General features: G+C 39.5%; 1 protein-coding gene across 4 annotated transcripts in view; it reads left to right on the top strand.

Moving 5' to 3' along the window:
* KDM4C (lysine demethylase 4C) overlaps positions 1–19,935 on the top strand; it is a 459,581-nt gene that overhangs the window by 59,555 nt on the left and 380,091 nt on the right. For all 4 annotated transcript variants that reach the window (XM_019555111.1, XM_019555112.1, XM_019555113.1 and 1 more), the window contains exon 6: positions 12,214–12,407. In XM_019555111.1, coding sequence (XP_019410656.1) covers positions 12,214–12,407 — 194 coding nt within the window. The remainder of the gene's footprint in view (positions 1–12,213; positions 12,408–19,935) is intronic.

Raw genomic sequence — 19,935 nt, 5'->3', positions numbered from 1 at the left:
AAATGCAACACTAAATTCAAAAGAAGACTTGTGTCCCTGACTCTGTCATCTCCGAAGGCCAGTGCCACGGGGTACCCCTTGGCATTATCCCAGGGTAATGCCTACCCAGGGAGACTTGCCAGCTTTGCAGGACACACAGGCTACTTGGGTCCTCCTTCCTTTCAGGTGGCCAAGATGGTGTCTAGGCTGGGTCCCAGCTCTCTCTCCTTCCCTCCCTAGGAAGTAGTGATAGCAGCAGTTCTTCACGCCAGAATGGTGACATCAGGAATGGCATGGCATGCAGTCCGCAGCCAGGCTCAAAAGAATATGGTAGAGAGGGAGCAGCATGGCCCTTTTACCAAGTCATTACTTGGGGGGGGGGGAAGGTTGTGACTAGAAAAGTGGGGTATTGTTTATAAGAACATGTTTTAGTTCAAGACAAAGTTTTAGAGCCCAAATTTTTCTTTGTCCACCAGATGGTGCTGTTGGGCAACTAATAGGTTTTAAGTTTATTATGCTTGAAGGCAGTGCTAAAGGAGAAGCTTCTTGACTAGATCCTGTATCTAGAGACTGCTTTTGCCTCTTCGTTAATTTCAGGATTATCATTTATCCAGAAAGAATGAATGAAGTACAAGTATTTACCATTTTGCTAAAAGAATGACAAAAAGGAGACGGCATAATCAGTTTCTCAGACCAAACAATTTGTGATAAAGGAAACATATTATTTATATTTAATAAAATGAGGAAAAACAATTCAAACAGTATACTGTAAAGCAACAGAATTATCAAAACACAATAAAGCAAATGTTTACCTCTTTTTTTTTTTTTTAAAAAAGGCCAGCTAAGGACATATCTAATAAGTCTCAGATTAGATGTTGCATCTTTGGGTTTGTAATAATTCATTACCCTGTATGCATGCAGTCTAATATTCAAAAGTAGAGGTAAAAGTTGCAGTAATCCAGGTCCATTTTTTGTTTAAAAAACTCTCCATTACATGATTTTAAATGGGACTAATTCTGAAAATGCTATGTTTAATTTTATATTAACGTTATCTCTGAAACATTATATACTCTGTTTTTTTTTATTATTAAAAACTGGTTTCTGAGTATTTCTGAAATCCATCACTCTCCAGGTCCTTGGACAGTTGCTCATTTCTACCATATAGAAAAATGGCTTAGAAGAAGGAGCATACATGTGTTCCACCTCCCCTGGCTGGAGAGCTCCACAGGCAAGCTCTCCAGCCAGGGGGCACTAGAAGGGTGCTCCCTGGGCCACTGCTGCCCTTAGGGGAGCCCATTATTAGACTGCCTGTCTTTTGGTCTGGGAAGGGGCAGGCTGTCAAAAGGCAGTTCTCCAGCTTTTAAATCCACATGTGTGCAGCCAAGATGGGCTGCACAACAGGAGTGATTTTAAAGCCTGAGATAAGCAGGGAAGCAGGACTGAGGGGAGCCTCTCTGACCTGGATCATGGCTCCTCAGTTTTTAAATCACTGTTTGTGCTGCACAGCTGGCAGTCTGGGGAAGCACAGGGAACATTGCTCTGCTGTCCACACCTCCTGGATCAGACTTGGAGGAGGGTGAAATGTACACGCTTTCATTCCTGAAGGAGTTTCTCTTACAGGGGAAGTCTTGTGGGTTGACCTGGAAGACATTACTCTGAGCATATTTTCCCCTGGGAAATAGAATGAATGCTTGCATGTTCATAGTTTCTACTATGGGAGAGTGCCTGGGAGAATAACATTATTCTTGTTGTTTTTTCTGTATGTCAAAGAATGATAGAAGATAAGGGGTTTAGAGGAAAGATCATAATTGTAAATTCTGGAATAAAAAATGGCAAAAGGAACGAAGCTGTAGAGTCATTTTTATATTCTTGCAGCCAGCAGAATTAATACAAACTTTGATCTTCTGATTTATGATGTTACCTGGGGGCCATAGGGCAGGCACAGTTAGGGCGTGTCAAATTCTGGCCATTTTTGACACCTCAGCCTGAATGACTAAAGAACCTATGTACAGCCAGGTTGACTTGTAGGGGGAAGAGCAGGTTTGGGAGCTATGTGGTAGCCAAGCTTTTGGCACAAGTCCAAAGTGGAATTCAAATTTATAACTTTGGAACCGTAACAAGATGCCTTAACTACACTGCCAGTGCACCCCAGCGTATTATTACCAGAGATCCTTGGAAATATAGCGTGTTATTTCATGGTTAACTGTCTATCTACTTTGTTCACCAGTTAAATTTTTATAAACTCAGAATATTTTTAAATAGTACTTGTTCTGAAACGCACAGAAATGAATGGAACAGAAATTAAACACAGAAAATTTAATAGATTATATTGTCCTACGTGTCCCTTTTTTCAACATTTGATTATAGAGCTTTGTAAGAAAAGAACAACCTAGTTGACTTGAGAAATAATTCAGGAAAGAACTGCATGAAGGGTTAAATAACAGCATTGGATATAAGTTAAGGTCACGATTTCCTGTATTTTTCTAGATAAACTTGGGAAGCTTTTAAAAATGTTAGTTAAGTATTGAGAGGCCTGGGCTGTTTTTGAATGATGATTATTATTATTACATCAACTTATTCTGGGTAAAAATGTTTGTGCCTGGTCAACCCTACAGCTTACATTGTTAATAGCATTAGTAATAATTATACAACAGTATCAGTATGGGCTGACTGCAGTGTGACTGAAAAAGGAGTAAGAGATTGTAAAAGAAACCCAACAAAAAACCCCAACGTATTTCAAAAGTTGAAGTTAAAGGGCATTCTGTTATGATTGAGTGCAGTTATTTCAAGGCACTTGTCTTTACTAAAGCATTTAGTTTTAGTTGATCTATTCAGGTTCTTCCACTTGAGCCAGGCTAGTTTGAGTAAGAATAGCTGCACTGTGAAGCAGTATTTAAAATGTACAAAATCAAGTGAGTGTTCTACTGGGGAGGAAGAGGGCCAAGGCACAAGAGAGATGATTAAATTGGGCTGCGACTTTAACTCCTTTGGGAACTCTGCCTAGCAATAAATCCTACACTGCTGGTCATTCTTGAAGGTTTCTGACTGATTTGGTGAGCTTTTGCTAGTCAGTCCTTCCCCTTGCATTGTGGTCCCAGCCTATTGCAGGAACCCCTAACATCATTCCCTCATATGAAACCTTAGGGAAAGGGGGTGGTGAAAGGGTTGGGGGAGGTTGTGTTGTCTCTGGTGACTCTTCTCTAATTCCATTTTTAGTTCCAGTTTATGAGAATCTGAGTGGATTGTAAATGGAAGTAATATGAGCTCTGTTCTTTTGGTCCAATCTATATTCTTTTGGAAAGATATCTTTGGTTTCCACCAAAGTTTGTATTCCATAAGTGTCCTTCATTTTATAAGGGGTGCTGAAGCTAAAATTGTTGGGAGAAGGTATTGGGTGTGGTACAACTCTGTATAAAAAGAGATATGAGCTGAAAAGGATTGTGCAGGGCCTTCAATATAAAAATGAGAATTTTGACTTTGCTGCAGAAAGGAAAGAGGAACAAGTTAATACCATATTTACTTGAATATAAGATAAGGTTCACCCCTAACATGTTGGAGGTGGGGGTGGGGAAGAGGTGGGGAAGCTCCTCCTCTTATATCCACATACAAGGAAACCTCATTCAATACATTGTTTGCCAGTAAACTGCCAAAAGCAGTATGTGCTCAGTAATGGGAACCAGCTGTGATGGTGGTTAAATGCAGTCAACACTAAGCATTACCATAAAACACATGGGTGATGTTGGGCAAACATACTAATGGGAACCTACCACAAGGATATGTAAGTGCAACCCATCTGAATAAGATTTATGGTTGTCATGGGAGACACAACATTGAATACATTCTGACTTCTTCTTTACTCCTGCAGCTGAGCTGCAGCTCTGTCCCATTTCCATTTCCATTTCCCTATTCCTATTTCTTTACCAGCCTTAAATGTCTGTCAAAAATCACCAAATGATAACAAATTTTTAAATTTTTCATATATAGGATCTAATTATTGGGGGGGGGGGGAGGAATTCTCTTATTCAGGATGATCTTGTAGTCAATGAAATATGGTGTACTCAGAAAAAAGTGAAGAAGACAATTTTTGCTGGAGGCTTTTTTTTCTTAAGGGAACTCAAAGGGAGAACAGTGTCCATGTTACAGGGGTGGGGTAGGAGGAAGTTGTTTGTCAGACCCAGAATGTGATGGTTGTGAAAAAAGATTCCTTAGTTTCCACCATGGTGTCCACAGAGACTCATGCAGCACTTCTATTCTAAGTATCTGACATCTTGGTGAATCATTGCTGTCTTTGCTCAGCTACTGAATTGAGGCTTTTTCATTCTGAGGAATTTTCATGTTACTTTGTAAATAAAAATGCCCCAGTGGATGGAGTTATCTATTGCTATGGAAGCATCCATAACTTGAGAAGACAAAAGTGGTATTGTCCTTGCTTGCTTTTTCAGTCCATGTTGTTGGACTGGCCTTATGCCATAAGTTACAAATTGTGACCATCTTGACTGAGGCTCTGAGGTGTTTTTTAAATTGAATTTTAGTAATTCCTTGCAGTGAAAGAGGGCTATGGTGTGCTCCCACTCAAACCTAGTTTGGTGCTGACAGCTGGGGTGTCAACCTGTGTCCCCTCTCATTTCTTGGGAAGGTTAGTGAATAGGTTGTGGCAGGACAACTAATAGTTCCTTGATCCCACAGCCTTCCTTGATCACAGTTTGGATACAGACTTGGGCCTGGGCTTGAAACTGTAGTTTGTTTCCAATCTCCTACCATTGGGAAGGACAGTATATCTTCTGGTTCTTCTGGATTTGCCCCCAGGCTTGAACACAGTTAGCTGTGAGGTTTTTGTCATCTCACTTGTCGATGTGAGTAGGGACAGCTAAAGCTGCTCTGGAATTGTTCCATCTCTGTCTCTTTGTGAGAATGCCAATGATAGTTGTTGGTAATTGCTCATCTGCCTTGAGGGCTTGCTTTCATAGAGCTAGTAACATACAGACTGTCTCTTATATCCCTCTTTTAATGTGTCTGACTCCACTGGGTAGGTCAGTGAGTAACTAATGATTCAACATTACGATACGTGATATCTTTAATCTCATGGCCAGAGCAGTAGAATGAATTACTGAAAGACTAGGTGAGCTTGAGTCTTGACTAAGAGCCAGTGGGCCCCAGTCTGAGATAAAGTTGAAGAGCAGTTAGAAGAACTGTCAGAATTAATGAAGAGCCTGTGATTTGCCATTTGTTAACAAACGTGGTGACAGCCCAGGATACAACAAACACCTATCCTATAAAGCCAAGGTATATTTCTTTTTTTGCCAAAATTAAGTTCCTGTAATGAACTGTACATAGAGTTGTTTGGTGATTTCCGGTGGCTGCAATTAAGAATATAAGTTCTAACCTAAGAAGTCCTAACTGGTCTGGGACATAGTTAACATGAGATCCTTTCTTTCTGTTGCATACTGACAGTTGTAATTAATAGATGCGTATGGGCAGGAGTCACCCTCAGTACTGGCTTTGGAACTCATTCCCAACCCTACCTGTCAATGTTCTGTATATCATATCATCCCAGGGGTGCTGCAAAACCCATCTTTTCTATCTGTTTCTTTAGGTAAGGAGAGGAGGCAGCTTAATGAAGGAGTTAGTTTTTCTGTATTATTCTCTATGTGTTTAACTTATGGAGTAGATGCCCAGATCATTAGTTCTTTTCTAAAGTTGTGTTTTATAAATTTTGAAGAAATACTAAAAATAAATAACCAGCTACATGTATGTAATAGTGTTCAAGCACAGGTTGTTCTATGCATCTTTTCCTTTTCCTGTTGCCCATATTATTCTTCCTCTAATGTGTTTTTTTTTTTTTTCTGAGCTATTTAAATTAGTCATACATTTTTTTATGACAGTAGCGGAACAAATAACTTATTTGTCAGGTTATTGGAATTATTCTATATAATAACCAAAGGGAAAATTCAGTTCACAACCAGCATAGAGCGTAATGCATACAAACAGAAATTACTTTTCGAAGCAGGAGCACAGCAGACTGTTAGTTGATCAGTAAAAACGAAAATCAAAGAATTGTATTGTACCACCCATTGTAATTACCTTTTAAAAGGGAAAATGAATAGACGTTAATTGCATGTCAGACCTATTTTATTAATATATTTTATTCATATCATGGAAGGCTGTAGAAGTACTCCTCACTCTATTTAAATTCTTGAACTATATGTCTTTCTCTTTAGATCTCTAAAGCTGCACTTTTTTTAGTCCCCTTGAGAAAATTCTACAACTTTTTTGGAAATTGTGGGAGTTTTTAAGCATTTCCTAGAGCTGACAGTGAGCTTTTTTCTTACACCTCCACATTGTATTGAAAATGGATTCAGATGCTATTAATAGAGCCACAGGCGCTCTGGCCATCATTTACTTTAACTGAGTCATCCAACAGATTAGTTGTTGTCATTGTTGTCCTTTGGGGTCAGAGAATACTGCATTTCATTTTATGGTTGAAGTGGTCAGTGATAGGTTCTCGGATGGCTGCTAAGTTTTGTTTTGTTTGTTTTGTTTTTTGTTTTTGGGGTTGTTGGTGTTTTTTTTTTTTGTCCCAGATGGACAGGCTGGATGGATAGTGGTGGATCTTGTGTCCTGGGAGGGCTGATGCTGATACCAAAATGTTTGTTTTAGATGCTTGCACTTTGCAGCCCTGATGCATTTGGTATTCAGAGCTAGTTATGCTACTATGAACCAAGCATAAATAAACCAATGTATTTTTAGATACTCATTATCTGATAACCAAGTAAGCTGTTTTTGCCCAAACTGCGTAAACTTTTCCTCCCAGGCTGAGAACTTTTATGGCATGAATGAAGTTGTATTGAGTAAAGGAAAATAGATGACATATCTAAAATGTAGACATGATGCTTATTTTGTTGCTCATGATTGTCTAGACATTTACTTTTCTGCTGGTGGTGTGGGAAGCACTTGAAAACTACAGATAAAATAAATTAGCATCATAAAAGTTGATGATTAAGTGCAGTGTAAAATAATTGGATCTACTATAAAAAAAGAAAAAAAAAAGAAAAGGAGATAACTTGCTACCTTAATGCTTCCTTAATTATTGGTAAGAATACATCATTGGGCTTCAGTAAGAATACATCAGTAGTGGCTTCATTGCTGACCTTGTTTCAGCTTTCCACTAAAGTCTTTTTGTACAAAAAAAATAGGGGCATAGGGCATGGACCCACATTTACAGCACATAATATGAGAGCCATGGTTTAATTTCCTGGGTTTTTTTCAAATAAATCCATAAATTAACTTAAGTAATAGTTAAAATTGGTTCTGTAAGTAAATTTAGTCTGTAATCAAATTTTGTACAGTTACTAATTTGAGGTTTTAAAACTGTTGATTTTAACAGCATCTCAGGGAAAGGTTACTACTTAAGAGTAACTAGGTTCACCAGAAGATGGAGACAACAGCCCAAAGGTAAGTAAAGAGCCAGGAGACTTGTACAAAACCTAAACAGTAGTATTGGAAGCCTTACCAGTGTTTACTGGGAGATGGTGCATTGGACGATCAGATACCTGAAATGTTTATATATAGTAATGAGGGAAACATGGGGAACAAACAGGAAGAATTAGAGGTCCAAGTACAATCGAGGAATTATGATGTGATTGGGATAACAGGTGTGGTGGGATAGCTCATGACTGGAGTTGTCATGTTTGGGTGTATGTTGTTCAGGAGGTGCAGGTGGCAGAAAAAGAAGGTGATACCCTATATAGAAATGAGATGTACATATGTTCTGAGGTGCAGTATGAAGTGGGAGGTAGGCCTGTTGAAGCCTATGGGTAAAGGTCAGAGGGCAGAGCAGTAGGGTGGATGTCATGGTGGGCATCTGTTATAGGCCACCAACCAATAGAAGTTTCCAAATTGCAGGACCTGGTTCTCATGGGGGACTTAACTACCATAACATCTGCTTGGAGGAAAACACAGCAGTGCTTAAGCAATCCAGCAAATTCCTGCAGAGTGTTAGGCATAACTTTTTAGTACAGATGGTGGAGAGACTAATGAGTGGGGATGCTCTTTTCAACCTTCAGCTCACAAACAGTGAAGAATTGGTTGAGAATTTGAAGATGGAAAGTAACTTAGGTAATGGTGACCATGAAATTGTAGTGTTCATAATCCTTAAGGGATGAAGGAAGGAGAGCAGCAGAATAAGGACGCTGGTTTTCAGAAATGGATTCTTTAATCAACTCAAGAAACTGGTAGGCAAGATTCCCAAGTGGCATGTCTGAGAGGGGAAAAGGAGTCCAGTAGAGCTGGCTGTACTCCAAAGAAGCCATATTAAGAATGTGGGAATAAGTTACTTTAATGCAATTGAAGAATAGGAGGTGCCACAGGATATCAGCCTGTTAGACAGTACTCTCCTTAATGAGTTGAACCTGGAAAAGGAATCCTACAAAAACTGAAAACTTGACCATGTTACTAGGGAAGAGCATAACAGTATCTCATGGGTTTGTAGGGGGAAAATGAGGAAAGCCAAGGCATGATTTGAAATGCAACTGGCACGGCACATACAAGGAAATAAAATGGCATTCTATGAGTGTGTCAAAAGTAAGTGGAAAACCAGGGAAACCATAGGTCTCCTATGGAATGCAGAAGACAGTTAGGGATGATGCAAAGAAGACTGAAATATTTTTACTTCCTCTTCACAAATAGGGTTTGGTACTAGATAGTGAGTAGTCAGTAGCAAAGATGGGGAAGGAGGTAAACAGCTTTGAGCAGTAAAAGAACAGGCTAGGGATTACTTAAAGAAGCTAGATGCTTTCATTTGGGTAGGCCCAGATATACCCTAAAGTGCTGAGGTAATTCCCATAGCCAATTCCATTGGCTATCCTCTTTGAGAACTTACAGAGGTTGAGTGAGGTCTGGATGGTTGAAAAAGGGCAAATAGTACCCATCTTTCTCTTAAAAGACAAAAAAACCCCCAATAGAGCATGTCTTTAACAAATCTATTTCAAAACATCTGGTGGCTTTCATCCTGTGGTCCACAGACCCCTGGGGGTCTGCAGACTGTCTAAGGGATCTGTGAAAGATGACTGTGATCAATCAAAAATATTTGAATACCCACACTTACAATTGAAAGGGGTTTGAGCCTCCATTCAGAAATTTTTAGGGGACTGCGAATTAAAGTTTTTTAAAATTGCTGACTAGACTATAATATGATGATCAGGAACAGCCAGCATAGATTCAGCAACAGGAAGTCATGCCTGACCAACTGGATTTCTTTCTATGACAAAGTGACAGGCTCTGTACATGGGGGGAGAACAGTGAGTATGATGTATCTTGACTTGAGCAAGGCTTTTAACACAATCTCCCATGATATTTTTATTAACAAGCCAAGGTAATACAAAGTAGGTAAGTTCTGCAAGGTAGATACAAAACTGGTCTGATCATCCTGCTCAATATATAGAATGGCCACGGTTCTGTACTGGGTCTGGTATTGTTTAAAATCTTCATTAATGATTTGGACATTGGGATTGAATACAGGTTTAGCAGATTTGCTGATGACACCCAGTTGGGTGGAACTGCAGACACTCTGGAGGGCTAGGATCTAGAATAACTTGGATAGACTGGAGAAGTGGTCCATAATCAATCAGATGACATTCAAAAAGGATGAGTGCTAAGTGCTACACTTTGGACAGAATAGTTGGATTCACAGATGCGGGAAATCACTCTTACCTACATTCAAGAATACAGACTGGAGAGTGATTTCTTGGTTTTCAGCAGTACTGCAGCCTAAGGATCTGTGGGTTACAATAGAACATAAGCTGAGTATGAGCCAACAGTGTGATCTTATTGCCAAAAAAGTCAACATCGTACTCGGCTGTGTAACAGGAGTCTCACTTGCAAATCAAGGAAAGTGATTCTTCTTCTCTGTTTATCACTCTTGAGGTCTCACCTGAAGTACTGTGCACAGTTTTAGACGCCATACTTTAAGAAAAACTTGGGCAAATTGGAAAGAGTCAAGCTGAGAGTGACAAAAATGACTAGAGGCCTGGGAAGCATGACTTATGGTGAAAGGCTGAAAGAGAGAAGTCTGGAGGAGAGAAGACTGATGGGAGTTTGATAATAGGTTTCAAATATGAGGGGGGTAGTTATAGAGAGGTTGGAGATGGTCCTTTCTTTGTGGCTGTATCAGACAAGACTAGGAGCATTGGCTCCAAGCTTCAGCATAGGAAATTGATGTTGGACATTAGGAGGAACTTTTTTACTATTAGGGTGGTCAAGCATTGGAACAGGGTATCTAAAGAAGTTGTGGAATCTCCTGTCCTAAAAGTTTTCAAGATCTGGTTACTTCCTTGGGATAGTTTAGTCAGGGATGGTCCTGTTGAGCAAGGGGCTGGACTAGATGACCTGATGAGTGAGGTCCATTCCTAGTTTGCAATTATGTTCATTTTAGACCTAGCGACAATATGTGTAAAGAACTTTTTTCATTACAAATATTTTGTCACATTAATAGATTAGAATATAACTTGATTTTTTAAAGTGTTTGAAGAACATTTTGGAAGTAAGGATTGTTTGCTCTCTGGCTTCTTTCACAAAGAACATAATCTTTGTAAAAACTATAGCCAGTTCAGGGGTAGATGTCATTCCTCATTAACATAGCCACTGCAGGCACAGATTCTTCCTGAAAAATAACAAGTTGGAATGAATCGCATCATTATATGGCATATCAGTACAGCCTGTTGCATATATAATATACTTGATTTAAAATCTCAAGGTCAAGGAAATGAAAAGCAAGATCATGAACATACTCCCTTCCTTTTTCTCCTTCACTTCCTCTTCCATGAGACACTGATTTCAGTCTATGCAGAATTGACCTGCTTCCGGGGCAGTGTTGCAACCTCAGTTTTGCAGCATTTAAGGATGCCAGCCTTCCCCCACACCTTTCCCTAAACTCGAGTAAGATTTCCCAGAACCAAGCAGAGGTCCTCGTTAGATGGGAAGGAGTCTGGTTTGTTTGATTTTCATGGCAGGAGGCATGATTGTGGGATAGTGCATTAGATCTAACTGTGCCTTCTTGCTGGCATAGGGGGAGCCAGATCCTGGTCTCCCCTTGCTTCCACGAAAAGCAGGCTCTCACGATGGGTAACCCCCTTTGTTAAGGGGGCTTCCAGCTGCAGGGATCACGCACAGCTGGGACCGAGAGCTCCATCAGCTGTGGGATCTGTAGCCCCCACATCTGTGTAGTGCTGCTGCAGTCTCCCAGCCTGAGGGTGTGTGGAGCACCCTATGGATAAGAGATAGCAGTGGCTGGGAGATTCCAGTAGCTGCAGTCTCCAACCACAGATTGCCTACACGTGCATATTTAACCTGGATAGAAACCAGCTATAAAGATATTACACATATTTGAGCAATAACTTCATAGCTGGTTGGCCATTTTTAAGGTGCAATAGTTAGTTTGCATGTATAGCCAGTCCAAATTTATTGTGCAATTAAGAAGGTAACTGTGCAATAGATATAATGTGTAGAAGGGGCCTTAAAGCATGGCCTTAAAAACCTGGGGGAATTAAGCATGTGTTTAAGTGCTTACCTGATTTACTGTACTCACAAAGTATGGTCTCTTTCTCTTCACTTTTATGGAACAGGTCTGATCTCAATTAGATGCATTGTAATATGAGATTCAAATTTGTATTTAGTCAGTAAATTAAAAAAACAACAAGAATGACACCAAGTGTTTTAGATGCAAATTCATATTAACTATAATTGTAGTAAAATGCCAGAAATCCCATGCTGTTGCTCATAACAATACTTCTTAAGTAGCTTATTTATTTAAGTTCTTACCCAAAAAAAGATTGTAATTGCTTCCAGGCATTTTAGTTTTGTTGTGGCTGCACTGGTAGTCCATGAGGATTCATGTACTAAGTGCTAGACAAACACAGAGGACAGTTTCTTCTCTGAAGGTCTTCCGATTTAAATCCCACTGAGGACAGTAGTCTTTTAGTTGATTTCAGCTGGTCCCCAAAGTGCTTATCTCATATTTATCTACAATATCTTGAAGACTTGGGTCAGGCTTGTACCCTTTGGGTCATAATACAGATGTACATTGTATACTGTATTGAAATTTCATGAAAATTATGCTCCATTTTATTCCTTATTTGAATTAAAATTAAAACATTTATTACATTAATTTTAGCTGACTGTTCTTATTTGGTTGTCATTTTCAATTAACCTATTTATGAATTTATTATGTTTCTTTTTCAGAATATTGAGGAATGGAATATTGCCCATCTCAATACGATACTGGATGTCGTAGGAGAAGATTGTGGAATTTCTATTGAGGGTGTAAATACCCCGTATCTCTATTTTGGCATGTGGAAAACAACATTTGCATGGCATACTGAAGATATGGATCTCTACAGTATTAATTATCTCCACTTTGGAGAACCGAAGTCATGGCAAGTTTAAACTTTTTATGAAAGCTTATTTTGAATTATGGTCCCTGTTTGTGGCAGCTGGATAAGTCTACCTCATCTGTTTGCCTTAACTACTTCATGGTGATGAGTACTTCTTTAAGGCCAAGATGATTCAGCTCTGGTGGGTAGCTGAGAAAGCAATGAAACTTGAGGCTTGTGAATGAAAGAGGAATGCTTAAGTGACAACTTTATTGAAAAAATGGCTAAAAAAGAATTTTATGCTGAGTTCAACAGAAAAAATATTTATGAATATTTAAATAAAAGGAATACTTTGCATCAGGAGACCCTGGGTATTTGAGAAGGGTATTCACTGAGGTCAGTAGGGCAGGTTTGGTCTTACACACATGTTTAAGTATGGGATCAGTTCCATGAGACTATTTAGGGGCCATGTGCTCAACTTCTCTAGTTGAACTGGGTGGTATTATCTGTTGCTGTCCAGTGGAATTAATAGGAGAAGAGATGGTAAAGTGTAGTCTCCTAAACACCACCAACATAGTCAGAGATTCTCCCTTATGGTTTCTTAACTGAATAGCCTTTTGGTGGTGTAAGTAGGTGAAAGTATCGTGTAGTGGGACGGTCTAAGCTGTTATGATATGGTGGGGGTGTGTGTGTGTGTGTGTGAGTGCTCAGACAAAATATATTGTTTACCAGAACCTTAAGTGCAGGTAACTGGTTTATTTGTTGCTTTATGCCGTCTTAAAGCTTCAAATAATGCAAGTCACAATGTTGTTAAAGTATTTCTGGCCACCCAGGTATGACGGTGATAATTTTAGTAGACAATGTTCAATTTATGGTGGTGTATTTAGTCACTTTCAGGTGAGTACAAAGGAGAAAGATCTAGTGCATTTAAAATATGTGACACGATAAACTTGAAAAGTGGTCTTTTCTCTCTATGCAGAAATGTTAGTATGTTGATCTGCTTGATTCTAATCCCACAGTTCTGTATTTGCATGCAGAACAAAGGTGCTATTGTTAAAATCTGCATTAATATTGAGAAGCTAAATTTGCAGTAATATTGAAAGTTAAATTAGGCTTGAGTTACCAGAATTATGTTTCTGAGTTTAGCATCATTTAATGGTATGCTTTGTTGAAAACGATTGATTTTATAAATAGAGATTTTTTTTTGTCAGATACAGCAGTGATAGATCCATTAAAAAATTACTTCAACTTATTTTACTTAAACAGATATCATATGATACTTATCAAAAAGTGATAAAAAGAAAAACATATTTTTAACTGGTATTGTGGTTGTACAGAGATGTTTATTTTGGACCCAATGTACATGAAGGCTGTTAGGACATTAATTTGTGCAACACTTCTTAAAACTGCAAGAGTGCACCTAACCAAAATATTTGCTTAATATTGAGCAAAATTCAAATAAGTGTTTTTCAAAGTATTTTAAAGTTTACTTTAATATGATTAATGCCCTCTGTTCCAGATCTGTGCTCACTCTTCATATTAACCATGGTTTAAAAAAAAATTGAGTGAGCCTGAAGAAGATAGGGTGGGCACTAAATTAGTTTGTAACATTTAGAAGTTAACTGACAGGTCATATTTGGGCTAGTATATTTAGTTTTTGTGGAAGGGGAATAAAAGCTTTGCATAAAATAAGGACACAAAGAAGAGTTGCCATTTTAAGGTTTTATTTCTTTTTGGAGGGGGGAAGGGGAGGGGATTCCAGCGGAAACATTGCTGGTGTGAAAGAACCTGAACATGAAATTGGCTAGCAATTAAAATGAGTCAATTTCATAGTCCAGTCAGAGAAAAATGTACAGTACAAGAACATGGCCGTTTCAGTATAAGATGTAAAAGGGAATGGCTGTTTGCATGACAGAATAAAGCTGATGTGCAGTATGTTATGCTGAGGGGATTTGTCTGGCCTAATTAATTGAGAAATTTTGTTGTCTGCCCTGTGGTCTAAACTGTTGAACTGCGTTTGGAGTCGTCAGATGCCTGGCAGAAAGCAGACGCGAGTACATCATCTTTGTGAAGCTGCTAATAGTAGTAATAATGGTAGGATACAGTACAAAATATGTACGAGACCTGTGTAGATATTGCATTTGAGTCTCCAACGTAAAATATCTGAATATGAAACCAAAAGTCTGTATAGGGCCATTAAACGTTGGAAAACACTATAGGTGCCTTTAAGGTATCTGAAATCAGAGTTTATTTTTGTTGCTGTTTTGTTGCTGCTGTTTTGTTGTTGCTGTTTATTTGACTACTTATGTAAAATAGTGGCAATGGCGGATGCTTCTCATGTCAAAAAGATTAAAATGATATAAATGTTGTTGAAGAATATTAGTAAAGAATATGTGATATGGCTGATTAAACAGGAACAAAGCAATTATTTTTGTAGGCTTTGTGAGCACTTTGGATGAAAAGTAATAAAGCTAGTTTCATTTTATGTATGTTCCAGTTTACACATGTGTTCTCTTTATTTAATGCTGTATTTTAGATTGAATTTTTTAAAAATCATTACTAATTTTGAATGTGGGTTTTTTATGATGGAGATTTGGATTATTTTCCCTATACAAAGTCAGCTCCTTCACCGGGCCTTAAAAAGGACAGAGTATAAATTGACATGACCAGACAAATAGATAAACAGTAGAGACGTTTGTAGACATTGTTCAATCTGTAGAGACATTTTCAATGACAGTCCATCTTCGCTTCACATGGTAACTCTTGTGAATGGACTGGAAATGATTGGATAATACATTACTATACAGGTTTCTGCTATAGAATGCATTTCATACATCATATCACAAAACTCTTTCTTTATAGAAGGAGTCAATCAGAAAAGAAAGGGAGAGGTAAGTTGTAGAAAGGGAAAGTGACTGTATTGCTGAGTCAGGAAAACAGACCCAAGAACTCCAGCAAGGTGAGATCCAGGAGGCCAGCATTAGAGCAGCTGGGTGAATTAACCTGAGCTCAAGAGTTAAATGGATAAGAGGACAGAAGATGGAACAAAGCAGGTCATTGGTGAGCTTTAAAAGAAAGCAAAAAACTTTAAATTGGAGTCCTAGGTTACCAGAAGCCAGTGCTGGGTTCGGGGAAGACCTGGGAGTACATTTTCTAGAGCCAGAAAATACGGTGGTTTCACAAATACAGATCCTTTGAAAATACCACTGAGTGCTGCGAAGAGAATGGGAGTGCGGTGCAAACAGAATTGTGTTAGAGCTGAAACACTTATTTTGTCTGTCATGGGCTTCCCTGCTGGCTTTTGTGCCACATGTCTGGAATCTGGATGTACTTGGAGAAGCATCTCTCCAGTTGCTGGAAGTGAGAGGAAGGTTGTGAAAAGCTGGATGAACTTTGTAGATCTGTAGGTACTTCACAAGTCTCAAATGGAAATGGGTTAAATTGTGAATGTGGGTTTTAAGGAAAACTGCTTAAATTAGGACAGAATTCACAATGTTTTAGAACTGGTGATGGACAGATATTTATTTACATAATTGAAGTGGGGGGAAAGCACATTCAGGATGTGATACCCAAGATTTTTGGCTTTGGCAATAGGGTTGTCTGAGGTAAGAATAGATGGTAGTCAGATGGGGTACAAGAGGCATGTCACTCAGGAAGAGGAACTATTTTGCCTTGTCTCTGTCAGATGTTTGTTGCATCAAACATCCCACTAATGAAAGACTGAAAAGCAAGAAACTGGGTAGGTGATGCAGAGATTAAAGTGAGCGGAGGGAACTATAGAGTTTCCATGTCGTCCTTGGAGAAATGATGAAAGCAGGTGATAACAATGACATATCATACAGGAAAAAAGAGTGTAATGCTTGTTCCTAAGTTATGTTTTATAGTTAGAAAAAATAAAAATGTAAGAAAACAGAAGGGCTAAGGATGGAGCCTTGAGAAATGCCTCACTGTGTAGCATTGGAGTAACGTACACTTTTTTTTTTAAAGGAAAATGGTTAAACTGAAACTGGCAGAAGAGAGTACCAGGTTCTTGTTTATATTTCTCAGGAAGGTTACTGATAAGTATTGCCAGAAGTCACAGAATTCCGGTGATAAGAGAAGGGTGATCAGAAAAAAAAATCCAGTTCACTAACTTGTCTAGGAAAAGAATCAACATCCCATTTGAAATCATTTGGACATGGGGTGCCATAGAATGTGATCTGAAGGGTGGGAGAGCAGAACTTTGCTGTGGGAGACTTTGGAAACCTAATAGCTCTTGATGTTTTAGTAAACAAAAATACTGCATTTCATGATTTGAGAACGGATAATAGCAGTTTTTTCAGCAAGGCTTGTAAGTTCAGGGCTGATAAATTACAAAGCGGGGGGGAACAGAAGATAAAACCTAAATTTTGTGAGGAAGTCTAATGTGAATGTATCCTTTTGCTCTTGAATATGAATTTGTTTGTGACGATTTTGGAATGGGTGGAGACAGCAAAGAGAAATCAAAATGGGTGGATTCTAAGGCACTGGGTTCACAGCAGTAAGTAGCTTAGTATTAACATCTGCAGTCTGCTAGTTAGGTTTGCATGAAATAGTGAGCCAGTCGGGGGGGAGCTCTATGGGATGCTGCCTAGCCCCAGAGGGAGACTCTTCCCTCCCATTTGCCCCCCTGCCCAGGTCAGGGGGAGGTACTGTTTCATGCTGGGGGGAACTCTTCCCCCTCCTTTTCCTCTGCCCAGAGGGGCAGCGTGAGCTTAGGCTCAGCTGGGCAGGGGGTGGGGGTGGGGGGTATAGGAGCCCCCACACACTCTCCCATGGTGTGCAGCAGCAGCAGGCGGGGAGGTCAGGGTGCATGTGCCTGGTGCAGGCACAGCTCTGGGCAGCGCTGTAGGGTGCCAGTTCCAGGGGCTACAGCTGCAGCCCCCTCCCCTCTGCTCCCCGGCAGACAGGCTGACCACGGCTGCGGTGGGGGAAGAGGGGAAGGAAGGAAGAATTAAGCCCTTCCTGCCCACTTTGCCTTAATGGGGCCATGCTGGCCAGTGTCTGTGCTAGGGCAGGTCCCTGCTTCGGCTAGAGAGTAGAGGGGTGGGGTTAGCCCTGCTATGGAACAGAGAGCCCAGCTCAGCCCAGTGAGCATGCTGGGCATGTCTGGTTTAACTTAAACCAGGAAAGGCTCTGGGACAGACATTGAATATACCGGTTTGAGCCAAATCAGTTAAGTCTGATACTACATTCAACCAGGTTTATCGCAAACTGGTTTTGGCCATTTTGAAACTGGTTTATGTGCACTGAATGCCTGTTCTGTTATAGGTATAAACCAGTTTCTGATCATTTAAACTGGTTTGTGTGTAATGTCTGTCCCTAGCCCTGTAGACTCAGGTTATCCTTATCTCTCAAACTGTGGTGGCCAAAACTGTCCACAGTATTCCAACTGAGTCTTTGCCATTGTTAGGAAAACAAATAATTAATGAAAATGAGGACATAATTAAGATGATAATGTATGAGTAATCTTAGTTTAACAATTTTATTGGCTTAAAGCTTTGAAATATTTTTAATGTTAACCATACCAAGAATATCCTTAGCTGCTTTTTTCTTTCCTGTCCTGTCAAAATACAAATTAGGGCTACAGTGCTGTAGCTTGATAAAATATTTAATGTCACATTGAATTAACTTACATCTGATGGCAGTATCCTCTATCTTTGGAAATATCTGGTTTAGTAAGCATGGAACCCTTAATGCTTTGAGTCCTTTTTCTTGTTACAGAGATGAGAATAATTGGGTGAATACAAAAGATTGTTTCACAGCAGTCTAATGTCTCCTTTGTCATTTAGCTGGAATATTTTTGTACAATGAAATGAGTTTGATCTTTCCCTGTTTTCTTCCTGTGTTTTCAACTATTATTACTATGAATAGTTCTGTTCAAAAGCTACAGCTTCTCTGTAATTTTTTATTTAAAACAATTAACGAAAATTAAGTGGTCATTCTGCAAATATCAGCAGTTTTCTATCCATGTATAGTCACCAGATGGTGCTATTCAATATGTTGAAATTTGTTTTAATACAAAATAAATACACATTTAATTTCTAATTTAATGACCGCCTAAACTTAAAGTACAGAATAAAGCACTTTTCACATGGCACAACAGTGTCCTTCCCCCACTTTTCTGTTTTTGCTTGAGTATAATTTGCAGATTAATGAATATCAGTGTCCATTGAATGACAGATCACTACAAAGATAAGCATAATATTACAACTCCATGTAAAAACTCTCCATGTTTGTTTTTTTTTAAATCTTATTTTCTACTAAGGGGCTTATAAAAGGACCCTGCATTCTTTAAAAAAAAATTATCTGCATCTGAGAGCTTGAAATACAGGAAAGAAGATTGTCAACATGTACAAACACTTGCTTTCCCAGGAGAAACTCTCCTGTAAGGGATTTAACCCTGGTTTTCCCCAGGTTTTTTTTTTCTCCTGGAACTGCTATTTCTACCCTGGGAGAAAAAGTCTGTACCCATGTGGTTTCTCTTGGGACACCAGGGACTCTCCCAGGAGAAAATGAATGTCTGTAACAGGCCTCATTTGCTATTTATTTCTTGCTGTCTTCAGCTGAAAGCTAGCGTGGAGGCTTTGTAGGTTTATTATTCCTGGTCCATAAAGTTGCCTAAGTATTATTGGGTTCTGAATTAGAATTCCAATTGGAACAGTTCAGTCTTCTCCGCAATATTTCATTGATGTCCTTCAGTTGTGGCATAGAGTGACTAAGTGGGTAAATGTGACCTTGGTCTATGTGATGTTTTAAATGCATGGCTTTTCTTTTGAAAATACCAATTAATTAATGCCAGTTGAAATACTGGTTGTTTCCTTTAAACTATAATTTCTCATACTGACTTTTTCTGAGTACTGCCAACTAGCATGTTAAATTTTTGATCTGGGATATGATTTAGCATGGACTGCATAATCTTTGATATTTGCTCTCTTTTTCAAGCTTCCTTTCCTCAAAATAGCAGTTTCTTCTCATTTAGTATAGTAGTTTACTTCATAATTTTCTTTTATTAATTAGTAGGGACTTATTCAGTAGGCCTGTGAGAAGAAGCTAGTATTTGCTTTGGATTTGGATTTGCCCGATTTCAGGGGACAGGGATTTGATTCAGTGTTTCGAATCACTGTCCCAAATTGATTCGGCCAAATAGCCCAGGATCATCCCCCACCCGCTCTCCCAGCCCTGGCAATGGCTGTCCCACTTGCCCCAGCTCCTGGTAATTTGCGGGGGGGCGGGAAAAAAAAGCCCCGAGTCACCGGGTGCTGCCAGGCGGTGGGTGGGGAGGAGTGACCCCCACTGCCCCCCATGCTGGATGGGGGCTCTGCATGAGCCCCCTGACCCTCCCCCACTCTCCCAGCCCCTGCATGGCTGCCCAGCCTGCCACGGCTCTGGCCCTTTAAGGAAAAAAAAAACCCCAAGTAACACCCCTGGACTCACCAGTTCCTGCTGGTGGGGGGCAATCCATGCTGCATGGTGGGGCTCTGCATGAGCCCCCCAAAACCCTGAGACTGCTCCAGGAGCAGTGAGTCCCAGGGTTTTTCTGAGTTTTTTTTTTTTCTTAAAGGGATGGAGC

The sequence above is a fragment of the Crocodylus porosus genome, unplaced genomic scaffold (assembly GCF_001723895.1).
Source record: "Crocodylus porosus isolate Cpor-Errol unplaced genomic scaffold, CroPor_comp1, whole genome shotgun sequence".
Classification (NCBI taxonomy): Eukaryota; Metazoa; Chordata; order Crocodylia; family Crocodylidae; genus Crocodylus; species Crocodylus porosus.
Note: the sequence above shows the minus strand (reverse complement) of the source record. Positions and strands in the feature narration are given on the sequence as shown.